The sequence below is a fragment of the Pseudorasbora parva genome, chromosome 12 (genome assembly GCF_024679245.1).
Source record: "Pseudorasbora parva isolate DD20220531a chromosome 12, ASM2467924v1, whole genome shotgun sequence".
Classification (NCBI taxonomy): Eukaryota; Metazoa; Chordata; class Actinopteri; order Cypriniformes; family Gobionidae; genus Pseudorasbora; species Pseudorasbora parva.
The window spans coordinates 35530796-35555210 of record NC_090183.1 but is presented as its reverse complement, the minus strand read 5'-3'; the positions used below and the strand labels follow the sequence as shown (position 1 = coordinate 35555210).

At 37.5% G+C, this 24415-nt stretch overlaps 1 protein-coding gene across 1 annotated transcript; it reads left to right on the top strand.

Moving 5' to 3' along the window:
• The first annotated feature begins 1066 nt into the window (after positions 1-1066).
• pfkmb (phosphofructokinase, muscle b) lies at positions 1067-24031 on the top strand. The gene is made up of 25 exons (XM_067460042.1): positions 1067-1307; positions 2091-2141; positions 8857-8934; positions 9503-9601; positions 11622-11695; positions 11940-12017; positions 13168-13357; positions 14657-14822; positions 15920-15964; positions 16925-17033; positions 17134-17229; positions 17315-17407; positions 17479-17604; positions 18274-18338; positions 18424-18487; positions 18610-18756; positions 18837-18907; positions 19042-19129; positions 19225-19377; positions 19477-19641; positions 19736-19797; positions 19941-20052; positions 20160-20259; positions 23151-23256; positions 23628-24031. Exons 1-25 carry the CDS (start codon positions 1082-1084, stop codon positions 23761-23763), a joined length of 2700 nt encoding a protein of 899 aa, XP_067316143.1. The 5' UTR covers positions 1067-1081; the 3' UTR covers positions 23764-24031.
• Positions 24032-24415: the final 384 nt, after the last annotated feature.

Here is a 24415-nt window from a genome sequence, read left to right as displayed (position 1 = left end):
ATCTGTTTCCACCCACTGGTAAAAAATGGTATTGCAGTTTAAAACTGGATTTTTAATTTTTTTTATTTTTTATAGCTTATGGTTGGTATAATGTGGTTGTGCTTGTGACATCACAAAATTAAGACATAGCTCATGAATATTAATTTGATTATTCACAAACAAAATAGCATAACCTGTTACTATTCTAGAGATCCTGCCTGTTGCGAAGTATTGTTTTTTATTTCAAGTTCAAAATGGAAAATAATAATAAAAATAAGAGTATAAATGTCAAAAAAATGTATACAAAATTCAGTAAGGAGGTGCATTTATAATTACATATGGCATCGGTATAAGGCTCAATAAAGGATTTTTTCAGATTTTTTCTTTTCACAAGCCCCATTATCAGTGTGTGTCAGAAAGAGACACACTGATACTAAAGTTGGCCTTTTATTTGAGATTTATTAATTCCCTCTAAAAATAAATACATGTATGAATGAATCAATCATTAATTAAATATTAATACATATATTTATTGTTATGCATTACATTTTTTTGTTTATTAATTAATTCATAAAAAATGTACATTTTACAAAATAAATATTTATTCCACACTGATTTATGTTTGTAAAAGTACAGCTTATATCCACTCTTGGTACCTTGTGTCGAATGTTGTAGTGTAAATCACAGAAAGCCAAATGTGTGTGTTTGCAAGGCATAAAAACTACACACTAACATTACCTCCTGCTTTGATCCTATAAATTCTACACGTGAACTGCGCTGCGTGCAATCCTATTACAGTATTAGACGGTGTCTGCTGCTGTTAGTCTAGCTGATTTTAAAGTATTGAAGAACTAAAATACTATTCATGCATTTGATTAAGAAAAACCCAGTGAAAACAGACCAACGAACAAATGAAGATTTAAAAACACCAGAGAGTTAGAGAGAGATGGAAAATGCCACAGAAAGGAGGCTATGTAGAAGGAGAGAAAGCAAGGGAATGAGAGAGGAAGAAAAAAAACGTGAGTAGGAACGTGAGGTCAGTTCTAATAATACTGATAAGACCTTGTCATGGCCACCACACCATCTCATTCTCCTGGGAAGAATGGAGGCAGTGTGGGACAACTGTGTGTGTGTCTGCCAGGTGTGTGTATGCATTTGGGATGTGTTTGTATGCGTGTGTCAGATTAGTGTTTGTATGTTAGAGTTGTTCGTGTGCCTTCTGCAACTGTCTTTTCTCCTGTTCCACTGGATTCCTCATATTGGGCTGGCCGTGCTGATCTGGCAGTCCACACACAGGAAGATTCAGTTTGATGCTAATCATGTCTACGGTACGCATTGTGTGTGTGTGTGTGTGTGTGTGTGTGTGTGTGTGTGTGTGTGTGTGTGTGTGTGTGTGTGTGTGTGTGTGTGTGTGTGTGTGTGTGTGTGTGTGTGTGTGTGTGTGTGTGTGTGTGTGTGTGTGTAAAAATAAAAAAAGATGTCAAGTTTAGTAATATTACATACATCAGAAAATACTCATGTGTTTGTGCATGTGTGTGTTTGATTGCGTATCTGTATGAGATGCCGTGTTTCAGTGGTCAAGCCAAATGACCAAATGACACAGCACTTTAATATTCTAATGTCACAGTGAGCAAGCATTTTTATGGACTGATATTTATAAAACAGAAGTGGCTTATTAAACTTTTTTAATGGCTTGATTCCAGAATTCCATAAATCTATTCCACAATTGTTCTACTGTGATTACTTGCTTTTTTACAATAGCTAGTACATTATTGACTATTGTGATTGATAGTGTGAAATGGTACTATTTCTTAACACAGTAGCTTAGCTTAACTAAATCTGAGAGGACTTCCAGAGCTGGAAGCCTTTGTATTAAAGCATTTACAGTCAGTTTAAAAATAATAAACTTGTCTATACATCTTTATTGCCTTTAATGGTGCTATCATTTGCCGTGCTTTTAAATTCTCTTTTTAAAAGGAGTGTTGTTATGGTATTTCCGTCACAAATTACACAAATCTGAATTAAACAAATAAATATTCATTCATAATACTTAAAAATGAATTGTCACCACATACTGATGTAACATGATGTTTTATTTTTTTTGGAAACAGGATCAAAAGATTTGAGTTGCCAGAATGAATCAAACTCCAAATTATGTGCTGGTAAGACTCTTCTGGAAAAAGTAGTGGTAGTAATAGTTTGGAAATCAAGTTAATGGATATACTGTAGTTAAAGGGGTCATCACATGAATTGTATTATTTTAATGTTCCTTGAGGTTTACTTAAAAGGTAATACATTTTTTGCTAAAAAATAAATGTGTAGAAAAACAATTATTTTAAACCCTCTTTCTGAAATGATAATTTTTTTAAAAGGGACGGCTCCTTTAAGGCTGGTCAATAAACGTCCACTGTTCGGATTGGCTAAAAGTCATTGTGTTGAAAGTGTCAACTGCCACAATTTTGGCCTGTCCCAGATGAAAGATGACCAACCGTGAAAAATTCTATGGTCTGTGGTGGTCAGCTTACAAGCTAAAAAGCTGGGTTAAAAACAACCAAAGTTGGGTTGAAAATGGACAAATCCAGCAAATGGGTTCGTTTAACCCAATGAATGGGTTGTTTAACCCTGCGGTTGGGTTAAATGTTTGCTAAAAACAACCCAATCGCTGGGTTAAAACAATCCAATTGCTGGGTTAAAACAACCCAGCTGGGTTTGTCAATTTTTAAACCAACTTCTTTTTGTTTTTTTAACCGAGCATTTTTTAGATATGTCATACAGTGAGGAAGGTCCAAAGACGTTTTCGGTAATCTCATAGTGTGTTTGCTGCTATGACCTGCTATGTCATATACGGCTAAAGTTACTGACTAGCCAATAAAACTTAAAGCTACTTACTAGGGATGCACCGAATATTCGGCCACCGAGAATTTTCCGCCGAAAATGGGCCAAAACTGCATTTTCGGTTTTCGGCCGAAAGACTTTTATCACAGAAACAATATGGCCATTGCGGTGATGACGCAAACAGAAACCGTGACCTGCATGTGCAGTGTTTCCCACACAGCCCTATTCGGTCGTGATTAGTTTAACATGGGGAGGTGGGGGTAAAGTAATTTTACCTCAGGATGTCTGTAATATTAATGGCCAATTTGCACAGGATAAGACATCTCAGTAAAACTAAGTGGGAGGAGTAACTCGCTTTACCCACCACAGTAACCTCCTTGTCGTCATGTGCGTATGACGTTGCTGTTATCACGTGAGCAAACACACAACATGAGCACCAGTCTGAACTCCTATATATAGCCTATATGTTATATAAAACAGTTAGAAGCAGTGAAACATTTTAGTTTGAATTTTATTTTATACTGTGCATTGTTGCAATGTGCTAAATAAATATTTGCATCATTTGCAATTGATTTATTAATTGAAACTTTAATATTAATTTATGCATTCGCAATGATTTGAATTTAATGCATGAATTTGCAAAAGTTACACAGTCTTAGCCATAAATGCAATGGTACTAATAATTTGCATAATTTCTTTTGCCGTAATGGTTTTCGGCCTTGGTTTCCTCTTTTTCGGTTTCGGCCAAGAATTTTGATTTCAGTGCATCCCTACTACTTACATAAAGCTCCATTTGCAAAATTGGCATGCCAAGTTGGCCTCTTTTTCCTAGCCATGAACACAATCGTATTGTCTTCTCTTTTTTTGCTTCCTCTTTTTTTTCAGCGCACATTAAAAACCACAATTGCCAAAGTGTGATTCATCTTGCTCTTTTTGTTCACCACTAGCGCATGCTGATGGTGTTTTATTCTTCTAATCTAACTTGCGTCATAGCCTACGATTCAATAAGTGTCATCATCGTGTTGTACCCATGTTTATTAGATCCATGTCGTGTGTAATTTGTAAGGATCTTTATAGTATTGCTGAAATCGCAAAGTCTGCAGCAGGCATAACAGGCAGCTTTTGCTTCTAGTTGTAATGACCTTTCAGCACACTACTACCTTTCGTCATGCCCATTATTTATATTATTTATTTATATACTTTCTGTGTCTGATCCAGTTGCTATCAGATCCAATACAGTTCAGTCTGCAGTCAAATGCTCTGAACAAACATATAATCCTCTGACACGATCCGGTATGCAATTTAAAGTGAACCATCCCCTAGTTCTTTCATTCTTCCATTTGTCCTGTTGTCAACAGACTTAAGTGCGTTGAATGTGTCAGAAACTGAACATCCATCTTTATATTGTATCCAGTGTACAGTATCCAGTGTATATTGTATCCAGTGTAGACAGCATTAGTGATTATACTGGGCTCTGCTTTTGACACGATAAAACTTAAGCCAGTTTGCGGGACCTATGGTGCGATGATGTATAACTATTGGTTGATGTCTTGCTCTGGAAGCCGTCACATGCAAATGTATTTGCCAGTGTGATGTCATAGATCCAGTAATATCAAAACAAGCCATTTTTGGAGCTTGATCAAATAAATGCTTTGTTTATAATGAGGAGGACGTTTTACGCTACGAAACTCGCAGGTCAAAAGATAAAGCCATGTTTGATATCTAATGTCATAACCCCTTTAAGTCACGCTCTTCTGTGTAGTCAGTTCAGCTTTGTCGATTTTTGGGTTCTTCCTTAACATTCTTCTTTCAAAGATTTAAAACAAGATTTAGTACAGTTTTAGTATTATAATGCTAACTTACATTAAATATCCATATTAGGTTATATATTGTTTTGGGATTATTTATTCATGTATTTCTGTAAAGATATGAAGTAAGTTATTATTCTAAGTAAAGGCCAGCTGTGCCTTGACTTATATCGACAGAACCGGCCTATACTTGCACTTAATCTTTTGATTAAGATTAACTTTAAAGTATATGAAGTATTCTAAGTAAACTTGGTTTGTAGTTGTGTTTAATTGAGTAGCCTATTAAATACTTTTTGACATAGGCTAGTTTTACGTACAGTCTTTAAAACTTACATTGTTTTGATTTATAAAGAAATTACTAATTCTGAGTATCTGAATTTTTGTGTATAATACATACATATATTCATTTATTTAATATATAATATACACTGACCTAAAGGATTATTAGGAACACCGTACTAAAACTGTGTTTGACCCCCTTTCGCCTTCAGAACTGCCTTAATTCTAGGTGGCATTGATTCAACAAGGTGCTGAAAGCATTCTTTAGAAATGTTGGCCCATATTGATAGGATAGCATCTTGCAGTTGATGGAGATTTGTGGGATGCACATCCAGGACACGATGCTCCTGTTCCACCACATCCCAAAGATGCTCAATTGGGTTGAGATCTGGGTACTGTGGGGGCCATTTTAGTACAGTGAACTCATGTTCAAGAAACGTGAATCATTTTTTAAATGATTCAATATTTGTGACATGGTGCATTATCCTGCTGGAAGTAGCCATCAGAAGATGGGTACATGGTGGTCATAAAGGGATGGACATGGTCAGAAACAATGCTCAGATAGGCCGTGGCATTTAACTAATGCCCAATTGGCACTAAGGGGCCTAAAGTGTGCCAAGAAAACATCCCCCACACCATTACACCACCACCACCAGCCTGCACAGTGGTAACAAGGCATGATGGATCCATGTTCTCATTCTGTTTACGCCAAATTCTGATTCTACAATCTGAATGTCTCAACAGAAATCGAGACCCATCAGACCAGGCAACATTTTTATTTGTATTGGAGATGAGTGATACCCGGTGGGGTCTTCTGCTGTTGTAGCCCATCCGCCTCAAGGTTGTGCGTGTTGTGGCTTCACAAATGCTTTGCTGCAAACCTCGGTGGTAACGAGTGATTATTTCAGTTAAAGTTGCTCTTCTATCAGCTTGAATCAGTCGGCCCATTCTCCTCTGACCTCTAGCATCAACAACGCATTTTCGCCCCCAGAGGACTGCAGCATACTGAATGTTTTTTCCTTTTCACACCATTCTTTGTAAACCTTAGAAATGGTTGTGCGTAAAAATCCCAATAACTGAGTAAATTGTGAAAAACTCAGACCGGCCCGTCTTGCACCATCGACCATGCCACACTCAAAATTGCTTAAATCACCGTTCTTTCCCATTCTGACATTCAGTTCAGGAGATTGTCTTGACCAGGACCACACCCCTAAATGCATTAAAGCAACTGGTTGATTAGATAATTGAATGAGAAATTAAACAGGTGTTCCTAATAATCCTTTAGGTGTGTATGTATATATATATATATATATATATATATATATATATATATATATATATATATATATATATATATATATATATATATATATATATATATATATATATATATATATATATATATATATATATATATATATATATATATATATATATATATATATATATATATATATATATATATATATATATATATATATATATATATATATATATATATACAGGTCCTTCTCAAAAAAATTTACATATTGTGATGAAGTTCAATATTTCCATAATGTAATCATAAAAATTAAACTTTTTTTAAAATATATTTTACATTCATTGTACACCAACTGAAATATTTCAGGTCTTTTATTGTTTTAATACTGATGATTTTGGCATACAGCTCATGAAAACCCAAAATTTTAAAATTAGCATATCATGAAAAGGTTCTCTAAAGTCTAAACGAGCTATTAACCTAATCATCTGAATCAACTAATTAACTCTAAACACCTGCAAAAGATTCCTGAGGCTTTTAAAAACTCCCTGCCTGGTTCATTACTACAAAACCGCAATCATGGGTAAGACTGCCGACCTGAGTGCTGTCCAGAAGGCCATCATTGACACCCTCAAGCAAGAGGGTAAGACACAGAAAGAAATTTCTGAATGAATAGGCTATTCTCAGAGTGCTGTATCAAGGCACCTCAGTGGGAAGGAAAAAGTGTGGCAAAAAACGCTGCACAACGAGAAGAGGTGACTGGACCCTGAGGAAGATTGTGGAGAAGGACCGATTCCAGACCTTGGGGGACCTGCGGAAGCAGTGGACTGAGTCTGGAGTAGAAACATCCAGAGCCACCGTGCACAGGCGTGTGCAGGAAATGGGCTACAGGGGCCACATTCCCCAGGTCAAGCCACTTTTGGGCTACAGAGAAGCAGCACTGGACTGTTGCTCAGTGGTCCAAAGTACTTTTTTCGGGTGAAAGCAAATTTTGCATGTCATTCGGAAATCAAGGTGCCAGAGTCTGGAGGAAGACTGGGGAGAAGGAAATGCCAAAATGCCTGAAGTTCAGTGTCAAGTACCCACAGTCAGTGATGGTCTGGGGTGCCATGTCAGCTGCTGGTGTTGGTCCACTGTGTTTTATCAAGGGCAGGGTCAATGCAGCTAGCTATCAGGAGATTTTGGAGCACTTCATGCTTCCATCTGCTGAAAAGTTTTATGGAAATGAAGATTTCGCATTTCAGTACGACCTGGAACCTGCTCACAGTGCCAAAACCACTGGTAAATGGTTTACTGACCATGGTACTGTGCTCAATTGGCCTGCCAACTCTCCTGACCTGAACCCCATAGAGAATCTGTGGGATATTGTGAAGAGAAAGTTGAGAGACGCAAGACCCAACACTCTGGATGAGCTTAAGGCCGCTATCGACGCATCCTGGGCCTCCATAACACCTCAGCAGTGCCACAGGCTGATCGCCTCCATGCCACGACGCATTGAAGCAGTCATTTCTGCAAAAGGATTCCCGACCAAGTATTGAGTGCATAACTGAACATAATTATTTGAAGGTTGACTTTTTTTGTATTAAAAACACTTTTCTTTTTTTCTAAAAACACTTTTCTTAAAGAAAACTTACAAGTACTTTCAGTATACTAAACTTGTACATTGTTATTAGTATTCTTACTACATAAAGTATACTTAAAAATATACTTGAACTTAAGTATACATACTTAATAAAAAACTTGAAGTATACCTTTTTTATAAAAAAGTATTACCTCCTTTTTTGTAAGGGGTAATCTAGACTAGACAAGTCTTAAAATTTAGTAACCTAATTTTATTCTTCATGATTGATTCCAACTTTTTGAAATCACTACATAAAAAGGTAGTTTTGTCTAATCTAAGTAAAAGTGATTACCTATTGTATAACTTGTTAGTTAGTAAAACTAGTTATTAAGACACTGTCTTAACACAGAGGTTAATTGTATGCAACTAGCCCCAGATCACACTACGGTTGTCTGGTATTAAGGAGATTTAACTCAGCTCTGTAAATAACTTGTTTAAATCACAAAACAGGATTGGAAGGTTCATAGCGGTCAGCTTCTCTAACCTGTGACAACTGATTGAGACCTGACTGGCTGGGTGTAAGCAAAAACACCAGCAACTTTGATTAGTCTGTTGACCCCAATCTACAGCAGCATTCGATCAGTGGACAGCAACATACTAGAGTCTGGACGCTGCATCTAACGCCAGTGTTGTCCAACACTCAGCAGCTGTTGAATGTAGAGTTTAATCCTGACCTACTATAATCCCATTAGGATACTAATCTTGGTGACAAAAAGTCTTCCTCTTTCTAAATGGAAAAAATATATATTTACCCCACTATTACTGGATAATGAGTTAATTTACTTCTATTTACTTCATATTTAGAATTTTTTCTCCTGGTTTGTGGCTCAGATTTACACTTGACTCGTCACATTGTGATAGTGTGATAATGCAAACATACAAAGCCATGCACACACACATACCCAAACACACACACCTCCTCACCATACAGTCATGATATTGTGTTCATAACATTGAGTATTTTCTCAGAAAGATCAGATGAAAGTGTGCTATAATTTAGTCATGTCAGATATTTGTCCATGATTATAGGATGAAAAAAATAAGGGAATCTTTTTTTCAATACTCTTGTGTTACAGATGAAAAGACGACTTCTTCAAAGTATTTTGAAGGAACCCTGAGAGATCTCAGCTGTTCTACCACCATACACAATGGCTGTAAGTGTGTGTGTGTGTGTGTGCGTGAGAGACAGAGACAGACAGAGAGAGAGAGAGAGAGAGAGAGAGAGAGAGAGAGAGAGAGAGAGAGAGAGAGAGAGAGAGAGAGAGAGAGAGAGAGAGAGAGAGAGAGAGAGAGAGAGAGAGAGTATTTTTGCACTGAATATTCACAGTATGACCTATGGGAAAAGATAGCATGAAGGTCATGTTGCTGTATGTGGGTGTATGCTTGTCCAACCATATGTGTGCACTTTTGTTTGTCTGTGTAAGTGTTTTTTGTTTGTATTGGATTGTGTTTCTGCATAAAGATCACATGGCATGGGATTAAAGTGACCACAATTGCAGTGTGTATTTGTGTTTTAATCAGAACACTAGAAGCATGTGGTGCAACGGCAGATAATTTTAAATTTAGTTATGACGGGGGTGGATACTGTGTGTGACACTGCATGCCAGGGTAGAGGGTGTTTATACTGCTGTCACACTCCCACTCAGTCGGTCGGGAAGAGAGTGGTCTGATAGCGTGAGAAAGGTTGACCGTTTACTTAAAAATTTATCTTGTCGTCCTCAGGCCATCTTGTCACAATGCAGCGTTCAGCACCTGTGGACCCCACAAAGATGGGCGTTGGAAGGGCCATTGCTGTCCTCACCTCTGGAGGAGATGCACAGGGTGAGGAAGTGTGTATTTGTGTATAGGCATTTAGGGAGACTAACTCTGTAGATGTTGATACAAAACAAGTTTGCTTATTCCTTTGAGGCTTTAAACAGTCTTTAAACAGTTGACATAACCTGTTTAACCTAAGTTCTTACATACCGAATTTAACAATTTTTATCCATTTTTATGCTGTGACAACTTCCTACAACAAAACACATAATCTGCCATTGGTCTTGTAGATAATAAATGATTTGGGATCTGTGTTCAAAACTTTAGGTTCGGTGTGTTTTTAAATATTTAAAACAAAATCTCTAATGCACACCAAATGCCATTACAATTTAAAATAGCTGTTGTCTGTTTAAACAAATATTTTAAAATGAATTGTTTTACTGTGATGAAAGCTTAATTTTCAGCATCATTATTCCAGTCTTCAGTGTCACATGATCCTTCAGAAATCATTCTAATGGGATGGGCTCAGGAAATGTATTTGTATCATCACAGTTAAAAAAAACTGTTGTGCTCCTTAATATTATTATTTGATTAATATGAAGTTCAAAAGCAGCATTTTTTAAACTTAATTTTAAGTTAACTTTTGTAATTTCAAAAATGTCTTTACTGTCACTGTTGCTCAATTTAATGGGTCACTGCTGAAAAATATTAAAACTCATATAATACATACATATATTAATATAAATATAAATATTAATTTCTTTAAGAAAATTCTCACAGAACCCCTTCCTTTTAACATTAGTGTAGATGTGTTTGGTTAGTTGAGCATGACATGCCCATTACCTTTATCATCAGTATATTGAACATAAATGTCAAAATGTATATGAATGCATAAGGGAAAATATTTTTTTTTAAGCTTCAGCTAACTTCAAGAATAAATCTTTTATAATTTTTCAACATTTATTTTTGTTCAGTGAAACACTAAAGGAGATACCATCAAGCTTCAATAAAACTATCAAATGAAACATGAAAATGTTCATGATACAAATCTTGTTCATGCTTGAATTCAAAATGTGTGCAATTTGTTCTCCTTTTTGTAGTTAGGTAAATGTCGCCCATATAGATCACCAGCAAGAATGTTCTGCTAAACATCTCTTGTGTTTCATGAAATACAGGAATAGGGGTTTGGCTTGACTTGAGAGTGAGCGAATTATATAATTTCCAGTTTTGGGGAAATTATATCTTCATGTAGGAAGGTTTTTCAACTGCAAAATCACGAGTGATATTCAGTTTCCTCCTCTTTTGCATCAAAATGCAAGGTATAAAGTCAAATGTGCGTGGTATTAAATTTGGGCATAACTTGATAGATGATCATTTAAAGTGGTTGTGTTGGATCCTTGATTACCTGGTTGAACTACCACCTCCTCATTTACTATAACAGCCATGTTGAATGAGCAACAGGAATCATATATCAGACAGGTCATGAGAGGTGCTAAAGCTTTCAGACTGACCTTTTATCCAACCTTTAGCAGTAGGAAAAAGCACAGACCTTTAACCTTATCTGGTACCAGCTGGAAAATAAGTCAAATAACTGTGTAATGTCAACTAGTCCTAGAAGAACCTTAACTATGGCCGTCGCATCGTTCCCTCTCCCTCTCACTCAATTCCTCTCCATGATCTCTCTGTCTCTCTCTCTGTCTGGGGGGTGTTATATTTAGCTGGTGACCTTTGGGGAAATGTGGTTGCTTTAGAGAGCTGGGCAATGAAGCTTGCCTGTTGTCCTCACTGGTTCAATCTTAAATGAAACTTGAGCCACTTAGATTGCCCTTTTCAATTAGACTTAACCACCAAGTGAGGTTGTGTGACCAGATGACAAGATAACAGGTTTAGAATAAAAAAAGCAGTTTCCTCTAACACACTTTCCAGTTAATTAGCTGGATATGTTTCACAAACAGTCACCAAAACTTAATTCAATGTAATGCTTGTGACAAATTAAAGAAAACCTTAGACCTTTACTTCTGTATATAAATGTCGAGCAAATCATCATATGTGCAATAATTATGATCCATAAATTATTACATCTCAGGCATGAATGCTGCTGTCCGAGCCACAGTGAGAGTTGGGATCTACACCGGTGCGAAAGTCTATTTTGTGCATGAGGTTTGTACATTTAAACACACACACATAATACATAAAGAAGTGAATGATTGACGTTCTCTGCACACATAAATTGAGAATTTGTAATTCTAATTCACTGTTATTCGCTTCTGCTGGAGAAATTCACTTTCTAATTCACTCAGCTCTTACTCAATTCTAAGTCCACTCAATCTTTTTAAAGTCTATGCATTATGTAATGTGTATGTGCATTCAATTATGCATCCTCCAATCTCTGTGTGCTTTCTAGGGTTATCAGGGCCTAGTCGATGGAGGCGATAACATCCGGCAAGCAACTTGGGAGAGCGTGTCAATGATGCTTCAGCTGGTAATCTGATAATCTTTTCAACTGATAATATTTAATCATATCAAATCGTGTGTTTACTATCAGCTGTTTAGAATCTGAACAAGCGCTTTGTGAATGAATCTAATTGGTCAAAAGGGTTTGCAAAGAGGTCTGAAATAGTTTGCGATACAGTTTGATTCATTCAAACAGTGTTCTGCAGTTCAAACAGTAAAGCATGGCACTAGTAATACCATGGTCACGGGTTCAATCCCCAGGGAACGCATCAACTGATAAATTGTATCTACCTTATTTTGAAAAAGACTGAAGTAAGCTATTTTGTAAAGCTAAAAAAAAGGAAGTGGATGACAATAAAAGCCAGATACATTAATTTACAAATTGTCTTATGTTAAAAATAAGGTGGATAACTTCAATCATTGTCCATTGTATGACGAAAAACTTGCAAATCTCTTCTTTCGATGTGTGTTAGCATTCAAGCTGCTCTTTATTGCACATGCAGTTTGTGAACAAGCAGCACACGCTACACTGCAGGTAAAGATTTATATCCATATATCCAAAATGGTATCAAACATTTTTTTTTAAATGTGGGGTGCTTTTTGACGAACCCCAGTACTGATGAAAAGCTAGAAACAAATTTGCCTTCAACACACATTTATACTCATTCAATTTACTCTTGTGCACTCAACACAATCAAACCATAAATGAAACTAAAGGGTGAGTGCATCAAGTTATTTTTGTATGCGGGATCATATTGCATGGCAGGCTGTAACTACTGTGGTCTAACACAAAAGGCCAGAGTTCACACAGAGATTTCAGCTTTCGAGACTTGGGGTAATACTACACGCATACATACACACTACTGCCCACACCATAAATTACCCTGTGAGTAATGGTATGAGCCATTCATTGACTAATGACATCATGGCATTGCTGATTGGCTAATGGCACCACAAGATCGCAGACCGTTTCAATCCCTGTTATCCAGCCAAACCTTAACTCCTTTACAATATGTACATTATTTTTTTCATTATTTTTTGTACGTTATGTTGTCAAAAACCATAAACCACATTTTAGTGTATTCCTTATCCAGCATCTTGTCATGTTAAGATTTGGCTCTTTTGATGAAGTGTCTGTATTTCTGCTTATTTTTCTTATTTATCTGTGTATTTGTCAGGGGGGCACAGTCATTGGTAGTGCCCGCTGTCAGGACTTCCGCACTAAGGAGGGTAGAGCTAAAGCAGCATGCAACCTGGTGAAGTTGGGCATCACTAATCTGTGTGTAATTGGTGGAGATGGCAGCCTGACAGGCGCCAATGAGTTCCGCAATGAGTGGAGTGAACTGCTCCAAATCTTACTGAAAGCAGGTAGGACCACACTATCCGCAGGGGTTTTTAAACTTGTTAACGCACCCTCTCATTCATTCATTCTTTCATTCATTCAGTGATTTTATTTAGAAACAACATATACAACATAACAGTTATATACAACATAACAGTATATTTCAGATAAATGCTGTTCTTTTGAACTTTCTATTCATCAATGAATCCTGCATTTTTTTAATCAAAGTTCCCACAAAAATATTAAGCAGCAGTATTCAACATTTGATAATAATCAGAAATATTCAGCATATTGCAATGATTTCTTAAGGATCATGTGACAGTGACACTAATATTTTAATAATTTTCAGGAAGTAAGACACTGTTACTTCATATACACCGATCAGGCATAACAACATCCTAATATTGTGTTAGTCTCCCTTTTGCTGCCAAAACAGTCCTGACCTGTTGAGGTATGGACTCCACTAGACCCCTGAAGGTGTGCTGTGGTGTTTGGCTGAAAGGTGGCCACAGTCACCAGGGAATACCAGTTCCCTGAAAGGGTGTCTGCAACAATGCTTTGGTAGGTGGTATGTGTCAAAGTGACATCCACAAGGATGGCAGGACCCAAGGATTCCCAGCAGAACATTGCCCAAAGCATCACACTTCTTCCGCCGGCTTGCCTTCTTCCCACTGTGCATCTTGGTGCCATGTGTTCCCCAGGTTAGCAACGCAATCCATGTGATGTAAAAGAAAATGTGCTTAATCAGACCAGGCCTCCTTCTTCCATTACTCTGAGGTCCAGTTCTGATGCTCACGTGTCCACTGTTGGTGCTTTTGACGGTGGACAGGGGTCAGCATGGGGACCCTGACTGGTCTCCAGATATGCAGCCCCATACGCAACAAACAGCAATGCACTGTGTATTCTGACACCTTTCTATCAGAACCAGCATTAACTTCTTGAGCAATTTGAGCTACAGTAGCTTGCAGCTAGTAGGTTTGATTGGACCATATGTTGGCCGCCCATGACCCTGTCACCTTTGACAGATACTGACCACTGCAGACCGGGAACACCCCACAAGTCGTCTAGCATCACAATTTGGCCCATGTCAAACTCACTCAAATCGCTTGCCCATTTTTTCGGCTTCTTACACATCAACTTTGAGGACAAAATGTTCACTTGCTGCCTAATATATCCCACCCACTAACAGGTGCCGTGATGAAGAGACAATCAGGGTTATTCACTTCATAATGTTATGCCTGATCGGTGTATATAGAGAGAGATTCAAGTCAGTTATTAGAAAGATTTTTCAAGAGAAATACATGCCTGTCTGTTTGTGCTCATAGGTAAGATCACAGCAGAGGAGGCTAAACGTTCATCTCATCTGAACATAGTTGGGATGGTTGGATCCATAGACAATGATTTCTGTGGCACAGACATGACCATTGGCACCGATTCAGCTCTGCACAGAATCATGGAAGTAGTTGATGCCATCACAACAACGGCTCAGAGGTATATGCAAAACACACATATATGTACATACAGTCCCTGACAAAAGTCTTGCCGCTTATCTATTTTCTAGAAATACCTGATATTAACCTGACTTTTAATTAATTAATTGGTGTTAGATATAGCTCATATGAAAAGCTAAAACCCTCCCAAATGATGTTTAATGCACTGAAATAAATAATTTTCACAGAACAAATATTTAGTATATAGTTGTGGTGCTGTGAGATCCAAATGTAATATCTTGTATGACTTCCATGAGCTTGAAGGACTGCATCCATGCGGTTTGGCAAGGATTCATACAATTTATTGATGAAGTCATCAGGAATAGCTAAGAAAGCAGTCTTGCATGCCTCCCAGAGTTCATCAATATTCTTTGGTTTCGTCTTCCATGCGTCCTCTTTCATCCTACCCCACATATGCTCACATGTGACTAGGTCTCGTGGAGCTCTGCTGCAGTGGAAAATGGGCTGGCCTTGGATTTTCGAGCCAACAAACGGTCCTCTCAAGCAGTTGTCTTGCGGGGTCTGCCTGACCTGGGCTTGTCAAAAACGTCTCCAGTCTCTTCAAATCTTTTTTTTATCCTCTGTATACTGACGCTGAGACACATTGAAAGTGTCTGCCACATCAGCAGTGGATCTGGTCTTCAGCCTCTTGATAATCAAAACTTTAGTCTTAGGGTGAATCTTAGGCATGTTTGCAGAGGTCTAGTTGCAGTTGATGTGAAGGTCTAGTGTACTGGGGTTCTTTTTATACACACTTGAGACCTAATTGATCCATTATTAGTCACAGGTGAAGCTCATATGACAAGGTGACAACACTTATGTCTTTGCAAAAAATGACTCAATGGGCCTTACCAAGCTGTGAATATTAGAATACTTTTTGAAAGTTTAGTTTTTCAATGAAACATTATCACAAAAGCTGGTGGGATTAAAATGAGCCATTTCTTGTAAAAATATCTTGATTAGAAATATATTTCAGCGGCACTTTAGGTCAATTTGTACACAAGCGACAAGACTTTTGTCAGGGACTGTATGGCACTACACAGTTGCATTCTGAGCCTGACAACACATTGATTTGTCTGTTCTTACCTCCTCTTGCAGTCATCAGAGAGCCTTTATTCTGGAAGTGATGGGGAGGCATTGTGGGTATGTTGCAGTATTGATGCATGATATGTCTATTTTTGCATGTTCCCATGTTATCTGTTCCAAAACAAAAAATCCATCTTATGCCAAACAGTGTTAGACATGATTATTGATTGTAAAGTTGCAGCAGTATCGTTACGCGCAAGTTTACCACCAGTTATTTTAGTATAATTGAGATACTTTTATAGCTTCTTAGACTAAGCCAGCACTAGGCCTTAGTTAAAGGTGCACTATGTAGTATTTTTGCAGTAAAATATCCACAAAAAAACTAGGCCAGTGTTATATATTTTGTTCAGTTGAGTTCTTACAATATCCCAAATGTTTCCAACTATTTGTAAAGTGTGAGAAAATTGCTATAACCCCTCTGACGTCTGAGGGAGTCGCCTGTCAGTTGCATCATATTTGCGTTACCCTCGGTTTCCCTCAGTTTTATTTGGCTGAAATGGTTTACCCGTAGCAGTGTGCAACAAGTGTGACAGCAGCCACTGAGCGAATGCACAGTGTTACGTAATAACATCATTTTAAACACACTTAAATGTATCTAATATGATAAACAGAGCTGTGCTACCTCATACTCATGAGTGGAAAAGCAGAAATGGCACCGGCGACTGTGTCCCGTCATAATAAAAGTGCTGCTGCTCGTGAGCCGTGTGTGTTGCGCAAAAATCGCTCCAGCGGCCTTGCTCAGCTTCCTTAACACTCGGTCCTGCTCTACTTCATACTACAGTAACGTTTATAACCGCATCCATGAACATGATTTCTGCCCGAGTCCTATCCCGATTCTTTTCCACTGACTGTGAGGTGAAGACAACATTTCTGCGCTCAAACGTGGCATCATCAAACTATGCCTTTGTTTTGAATAGGCGCCCTCTAGCGGACGGAAAAACTACATAGTGGCTCTAACTAAATAGCTCTTATGTTCTGCCTCTAAGAGTGTATATATATGTTTATGTGTAAATATAGGTATTTGGCCTTGGTCACTGCCCTGTCGTGTGGCGCTGACTGGGTTTTTATTCCTGAGATGCCTCCAGATGAAGGATGGGAAGACCATCTGTGCAGGAGACTTACCTATGTAACATTTTTATACATTATAACTAGCCTACTTATCATCATAGTTAACACAATCATCATTATATTCTGTCTAATATAATTATACTTTCTTAATTGTGCAGCAAAGAAGCATTGGCCATCGTTTGAACGTCATCATTGTGGCAGAAGGTGCTTTGGATCTCCACGGCAAACCCATCACATGTGACATTATCAAGAACGTAAGCCGCACACTGCCACATAAAATATGATCATAGCGATTGTTACATAGAGAATAATACTTTATGTATGTTTGTGTTTCTTTAGCTGGTCACTAAGAAGCTTGGCTTTGACACGCGTGCCACTATTCTGGGTCATGTGCAGAGAGGAGGAACACCTTCAGCCTTTGACAGAATCTTGGTATGACAGCATTTTTTGATGCATATGTAACATGCTGCCATAAGGTCTAAGTCCCTCTGTCTTGTTCTCAGGGCAGTAGGATGGGGGTGGAGGCTGTGATGGCATTGCTAGAGGCCACTCCTGACACCCCTGCATGTGTGGTCAGTCTGTCTGGAAACATGGCTGTTCGACTGCCCCTCATGGAGTGTGTGCAAGTGGTGAGCAGGCATAGACACATCCTGACTTCCTGGCTGCATAATTATTTTATGTTTATGTGTTTTGAGGCAGTATTCAGCCAAATCGAATAGAAATAACTGCTGTTTTCACAAACCAGATATGAAAGTATTTATATAAACTACAGTTTAAGTTTGAGGTCGGTTATTGAAAAAGCTTTTTATGCCAAACAAGGCTGCATTTATTTGATCAAAAATACAGTAAAAACAGTAATACTGTGAAATGTTATTACAATTTAAATTTCATTTTTCTATTTTAATATATTTTAAAAATTTCATCGTCACATGATCCTTTAGAAATCATTGTAATATGCTGATTTAGTGCTCAAGAAACATTTATTATTATTAATTTTAAGTTGTGCCGTTTAATATTCTTGTGAAGCCATGATAAAAAAAAAATTCAGGATTCTTTGATAAAAAAGAAAGATGAACAGCATTTCTTTGAAATAGAATATTTTGACTCACAATAAGTACTGTAGGCACATTTAAAAAAAAAAAAAAGTAATAAAAAAATTATTAATTTATAAAATTAAAAAATAAATAAAAATTTTTAAAAAATTTAAAATAAAATAAAATTAATAATTTAATAAAAATAATTTATTAAATAAATTATAAAAAAAAAAATTTAAATAAATATATTTTATAAATTTAAAGACAAAAGAAGTGACCAAAGCTATGGCAGAGGGCAGGTTTGAGGAAGCTGTTAAGCTCAGGGGAAAGTAAGTTCTTTGCCCTTGTATTTCTTTCTTTCTTTTTGCTATAACAAACTAAACGTGTGGTTGATTTGCTGTTTCTCTTCTGCAGGAGTTTTGAGAACAACTGGAACACATATAAACTCTTGGCCCATGTGACCGCCCCAGCCGTGAAGGTGCGTAACAATTCATAATTTAATGGTTCAACTCATCCCTTTCGTTAGGCTGTACTCCTGATATGTATGAATTTATTTAGCTGTCATCATCTTCCTCTTTCCACCGTTCTCTCCTTCTTTAGAGTAATATAAACATAGCTATACTGAACGTGGGAGCTCCCTGTGCAGGAATGAACGCAGCAGTCCGTTCAGCAGTCAGAATCGGTATCCTTCAAGGACACAACATGCTAGCTGTACATGACGGCTTCGAGGGACTTGCACACGGAACTGTAAAGTATTTGACATACATGAGGAATCCATGAGTCCGCAGAAGAAATGTCTTCTATTTCATTTAAACTGTCTCCTGCAGATTGAACCAATAGAATGGGGCTATGTGGGAGGCTGGACAGGCAAAGGCGGTTCTAATTTAGGAACCAAAAGGTATGTTTTTGATCAAATAAATGCAGTCTTGGTGAACAAAAGAGACTTCTTTTAAAACAAAAAAGAAATATTGCTTGCCCCAAAAGTGCACATTACAGCATTTAATTGTTATGTTTGTATATCTTTCCTTGGAGGTCACTGCCGGCTAGTATGATCGAAGATATCAGTCTTAATATAGCCAAGTTTAACATTCATGCCCTGGTTATCATTGGAGGGTTTGAGGTAAGAATCTCAAATACTACTGCCAATGTAAAATTAAATATTTGAAATCCTTTTTATTAAGGATGTCTACCTAACCATGTTGTTTCATTGTTTAGGCCTTTGTTGGAGGTTTGGAATTAGTGACTGCCAGAGAAAAATATGAGGAGTTGTGTATTCCCCTGGTTGTTATTCCAGCTACTGTGTCTAATAACGTTCCTGGATCAGACTTCAGCATCGGTGCTGATACTGCTCTAAATACTATCACAACTGTGAGGAACCACACACTTTAAAACTGTATAATATACAATTTACAGACATGTCCCCAACTATGTTTGACCAATTTAATCGGCTGTTTTGTATCTTTTAAGACATGCGATAGAATCAAGCAATCCGCCGCTGGGACGAAGCGCAGGGTTTTCCTCATTGAAACAATGGGGGGATACTGTGGATATCTGGCGACCATGGCAGGACTGGCTGCGGGGGCTGATGCTGCTTATATCTATGAAGATCCATTTGGCATTCACGACCTGGAGGTGAGGCGTGTTTGTTTGATTGGGTTGATGCTTGATCAAGGTGGATATATGTCATTTTGTTTGTTTTTAACTTAAATTTCTGGTTGGGAAATAGACAAATGTGGAGCACTTACTGGAGAAGATGAAAACCACAGTGAAAAGAGGGCTCATCCTCAGGTTGGTCATTTTGTCACACAATCAGTTTCTGCCTCTTTTCGCTCTTTCTTTCGGTCAACTTCTGCAGTAATCTAGACAAATGACTCCAGTCTTGTGGAATTCTTGTGCCAGCACTCTAATAACATCAACCTGTTTTCCCTTAGGAATGAGAAATGTAATGCAAACTACACTACAGATTTTCTCTTCAACTTGTACTCAGAAGAGGGCAAAGGAGTTTTTGATTGCCGTAAGAATGTGCTTGGTCACATGCAGCAGGTCTGTGTGCACAATATTGATAGTATTCTGTAGTTTAGCCTGTTTTCCTAAGCTTTCGTGTCATCGTCTCTGGACTTAATTGCTAACTTTTCATGTGGTATTTTCAGGGTGGAACGCCTACACCGTTTGACAGGAACTTTGGCACAAAGATGGGTGCTAAAGCAGTGTTATGGTTGACTGATAAACTAAAGGAGTGTTACAGACATGGTGCGTAAAAAAAACCTATTTAAATGTTTGACTGAGAAATAGGAGACTGCATGGGTTTTAATTGTGTTTAAATTTACAGCACTTTCAATGAATGTGTTACAAACAAGTGACTGAAGTTTCACACACACACACACACACACACACACACACACACACACACACACACACACACACACACACACACACACACACACACACACACACACACACACACACACACACACACACACACACACACACACACACACACACACACACACACACACACACACACACACACACACACACACACACACACACACACACACACAGTTACATTCAAATTAATAAATAATAACAATTAATAATTACACATAAGATGTTTTACTGCAATAATTGAATATCAGTTGCTATGTTTCTATCAACCTATTTTTATGCAAATTTTGGGATGTCACAAAAGAAAACTAAATCAAAATGCGTATACATTTTAAAAATGTGCATAAAAATGTATGTATATATGCATTGAATTGAGGTGGATAATTTTTATCAGCTAGGAAGACATGCACATAAACTAAGATGGAAACACATTTACCAAATAAATCCCTCGATGCGCAGCAAAAGTCATGTGACTTTGGGAAATGGTTTCCATCCAGAGATCCATACACTTGTGATACTTGAGGTGTAGCCTCCAAATACACAATGCGTTTTGTAAGCATGCCCTGAGGCGCAAGTCATTTATTACGTGGGATGGAAACGGTGCTTTATTTGTGAATGTTGTATTCTATATTCCAATTTTGCACACAAGTTAAATTCACAACTTTGCATGGAAATATAGATAGTGTCTAAGTCATGGCTGGACTGTGTTTAAATTGATTGGTTGCAGTGAAGGTGTGGGAAAGACCAGAATCATTTCACAGACAGGGTTTAGACTAAATTAGGATTAAGCGTAAATTCAATTAGGACATTTAAGTAGCTTTTATAAACGTGATCTAGAAAACAAGATAATGGAACTGACATATTTTAAGATACATCAGTGCAAGTTGCTTTCAGTTAAAACAGCTCAAACATGCATTTTAGTCTGGGACTAGGCTTAAAGGGATAGTTCAGCCAAAAATGAAAATTACCCCTTGATTTCCTCACCATCAAGCCATCCTAGGTGTATATGAAATTCTTCTTTCAGACTAAGAGAAAAAAAATGTTCCTGGCTAATCCAAGCTTCATAAGGGCAGTGAATGGGAGCCCAACATTTGATGCTCAAAAAAGTGCATCCATCCATTATAATCCACATGGCTCCTTATTTAACACATTATAAATCAAAATATCTAGCTTCCGCCAGACTGCCTTCCATATCCAATTTACAAAGAAAGTGTAGCGCCTCTTGCAGTTTAAAGCTGTGTCAGTTCCACTTTTTTCGTAAAAGTTAAATACGGAAGGCAGACTGGCGGAAGCTAGATATTTTATTTAAAATGTGTCAAATATGGATATTTTTCTTACACAAAGGTATCGCTTCACTTCAGAAGACCTTTATTAACCCCCCGGAGTTGTGTGGATTACTTTTATAATAGATTGGATATACTATTTTGGGCTTTAGGTTTTGAGCTCCCATTTACTGCCATTAAAATGCTTGGATTAGCCAGGACATTTTTTAATGTAACTCTTGATTGCATATACATCTGAAAAAAGAATGTCATATACAGTAGGATGGCTTGTAGGTTAGTAAATCATGGGGTAATTTTAATTTTTGGGTGAACTATTCCTTTAAGCCTTGTCTATCCGGGGTTTAATGTATTAAAAATAATTACTTTTGATATGATCTAACATCTTACTCTCATAGTGGCTCTCATAGAAATACACCCCATTAACATGCATTATACGAGCAACGGTTGGAGTTAAAAATCTTAATTAGTTTTCTACTGAAGAAACCAATACACTTACATCTTGAATGCCCTGGGGGTAAGCAGATAAACATCAAATTTTCATTTTTTGGTGAACTATCCCTTTAATGTAGCCTGACGTGGTCATACTCAATTCTAGTCAGAATATGAGTCTGAAACTGCTCCATTGGGCTGTGATTATATGGGGCGTGTTTCAACCGAACCAGGAAAGACCTCAATTGGATAGACCTACAACCAATCAGAGCATTGAAGCGACGCATAACGTTAGTTGTCAAATGTCAACAGAACTCAACTGCACTGTTGCCAAATCTGTGTTTTTTTCCGTGGGTTGTTTTACACGTCTGCGGGTTGAAACAACCTCAATTATGCGATATATAGACCCAGGAATGCAAATTTTAGCAGGCAACCTTGCCAAAGTAACACGCATTTTATCCCCCAAACGGCATTTTTTTACGGAGAACCCCCCTTAAGAAGCTATTGTTTTGGGCTAGTAGATGGCATTTTTTGTGTGCAAAAACTGGCAACCCTGGAATAAACAATCTTTGCCGGTGTTGTAAAAGAAAGAATTTAATAATACACTGAGTACTTACCAACATGATCTTCATTTCAGAGAGAAATAGTGATGGTGAATGCATATACAAACAAGCTCTCCGTTTGGGATTTTAGCAAATTCAACCCAAGCGCCTTTGATGACGTGAATGATTACGTTACTGTTTATCATCTGTCCATCATCGTCTAAAGCCCGCCCTGACAATCTCAGTTTCTGTTCAGGCATGATCACTCCTCTATGGATTAAGTCCAGACCGAACTGCCCGAGCTCAAATGTTATGGGCGGGGCTGAGTTCGGCTGGCATCCAGGCAACCTTTAATGCATAAAAAGCAATGGAACGGCAAAGTGTACTGTATCCATTGAACGTGCCTTATATAAATCCTTATGAGCCTGACTGTAACTGTGCAAATAATGTTCTCTTTTTCTCTTTCCATTACACTAAACATTATTCACTCTTGTATGAGCAGGCCGTATCTTTGCTAACACACCGGACTCTGCATGTGTTCTGGGAATGAGGAAGAGAGCCATGATCTTCCAGCCTCTATCTGATCTCAAAGAGGACACTGATTTCGAGTGAGTCAATCAATCAATCAAGTCAACTTTATTTATATAGCGCTTTTACAATCACGATTGTGTCAAAGCAGCTTCACAGTGTCAAACAGGATAATATTGCAACAAAATTAGATTTGGCTGTACAGTCGTTCTGGAGAAAACAGTGATGTTATCAGCTTATTTTAATTTATCATATAGCGACAATGTTGTCAGATCTGTATTATAGTTTATAGAATTAATTAAAACCTAATTCATAAATTGTATTTGTATAATTAGTTGAATAACTTTGATCCTAATTTGAGTGATCCCTGTTACATTTTACCGTTGTTTCTTTGCATCACACACATTGTCATTCAGTGAGTGAATCCCACCTATTTCTGTTTCTGTTCCAGACATCGTATACCGAAGACTCAGTGGTGGCTGAAGCTTAGGCCCATTCTCAAGATTCTGGCCAAGTACAAGATCACGTTGGACACCTCAGAGACGGCTACAATGGAGCATGTTATTAAGAAGCGAGGAGGAGTCTAACAACACACTGACTTACTGTGGGATGAAAAAAGATCTTAGTATAAAAGAATAATCAGATGATCATCCTAATGTTCTTCCAAAACCATGGCTAAATAATGACATAATTACCATTTTTGGGTGAACCATCCCTTATAAAACCCCACAAATGTACACTCTCAGCTGTCATGTTTACCATTTCACCACTAGATTTCTCATTTTTTGTCTTCTTTTATCAGGCCTAAATTGTACTATTGTTTCAAACTAAATAAAACTGCCAGACTAAATGAAACTTGAAGATGTAATTGTAGATGCTTTCACTGAACACAGAAAAGTACTATTTGAACAGTCACATTAATATCCAACAATGCCAAAGAGATCCAATTTAGACTATACTATGTATATTTTCTTTTTTTTTCTCTGAAAGGCCAACATGATTCAACTTCATTTTATAACATGTGAGAAATTTAGTTTCCAAAATACCCAATTTTACTTGTGTATCTGGTACTTTACAGTGTGCTTGATTAATTATCAATACAATTATAAATATATATTTTTTTATTATATATGTAAAACAATATTATATAGGTGCAGTTCCACATATTACTGATGGCAAACTATGCAGGACAATTACAAACACTCATCCACTGTTATGGTGTTCCACCCCTGTTGGCAA

Coding starts and splice junctions, on each gene's coding strand:
- pfkmb (XM_067460042.1), top strand. CDS start 1,082: ATGGAGGCAGTGTGGGACAACTGTGTGTGTGTCTGCCAGGTGTGTGTA. Junction 17,605..18,273: donor TCATGGAGTGTGTGCAAGTG/GTGAGCAGGCAT, acceptor ATAAATTTAAAG/ACAAAAGAAGTGACCAAAGC. Junction 20,053..20,159: donor TGCTTGGTCACATGCAGCAG/GTCTGTGTGCAC, acceptor TGGTATTTTCAG/GGTGGAACGCCTACACCGTT.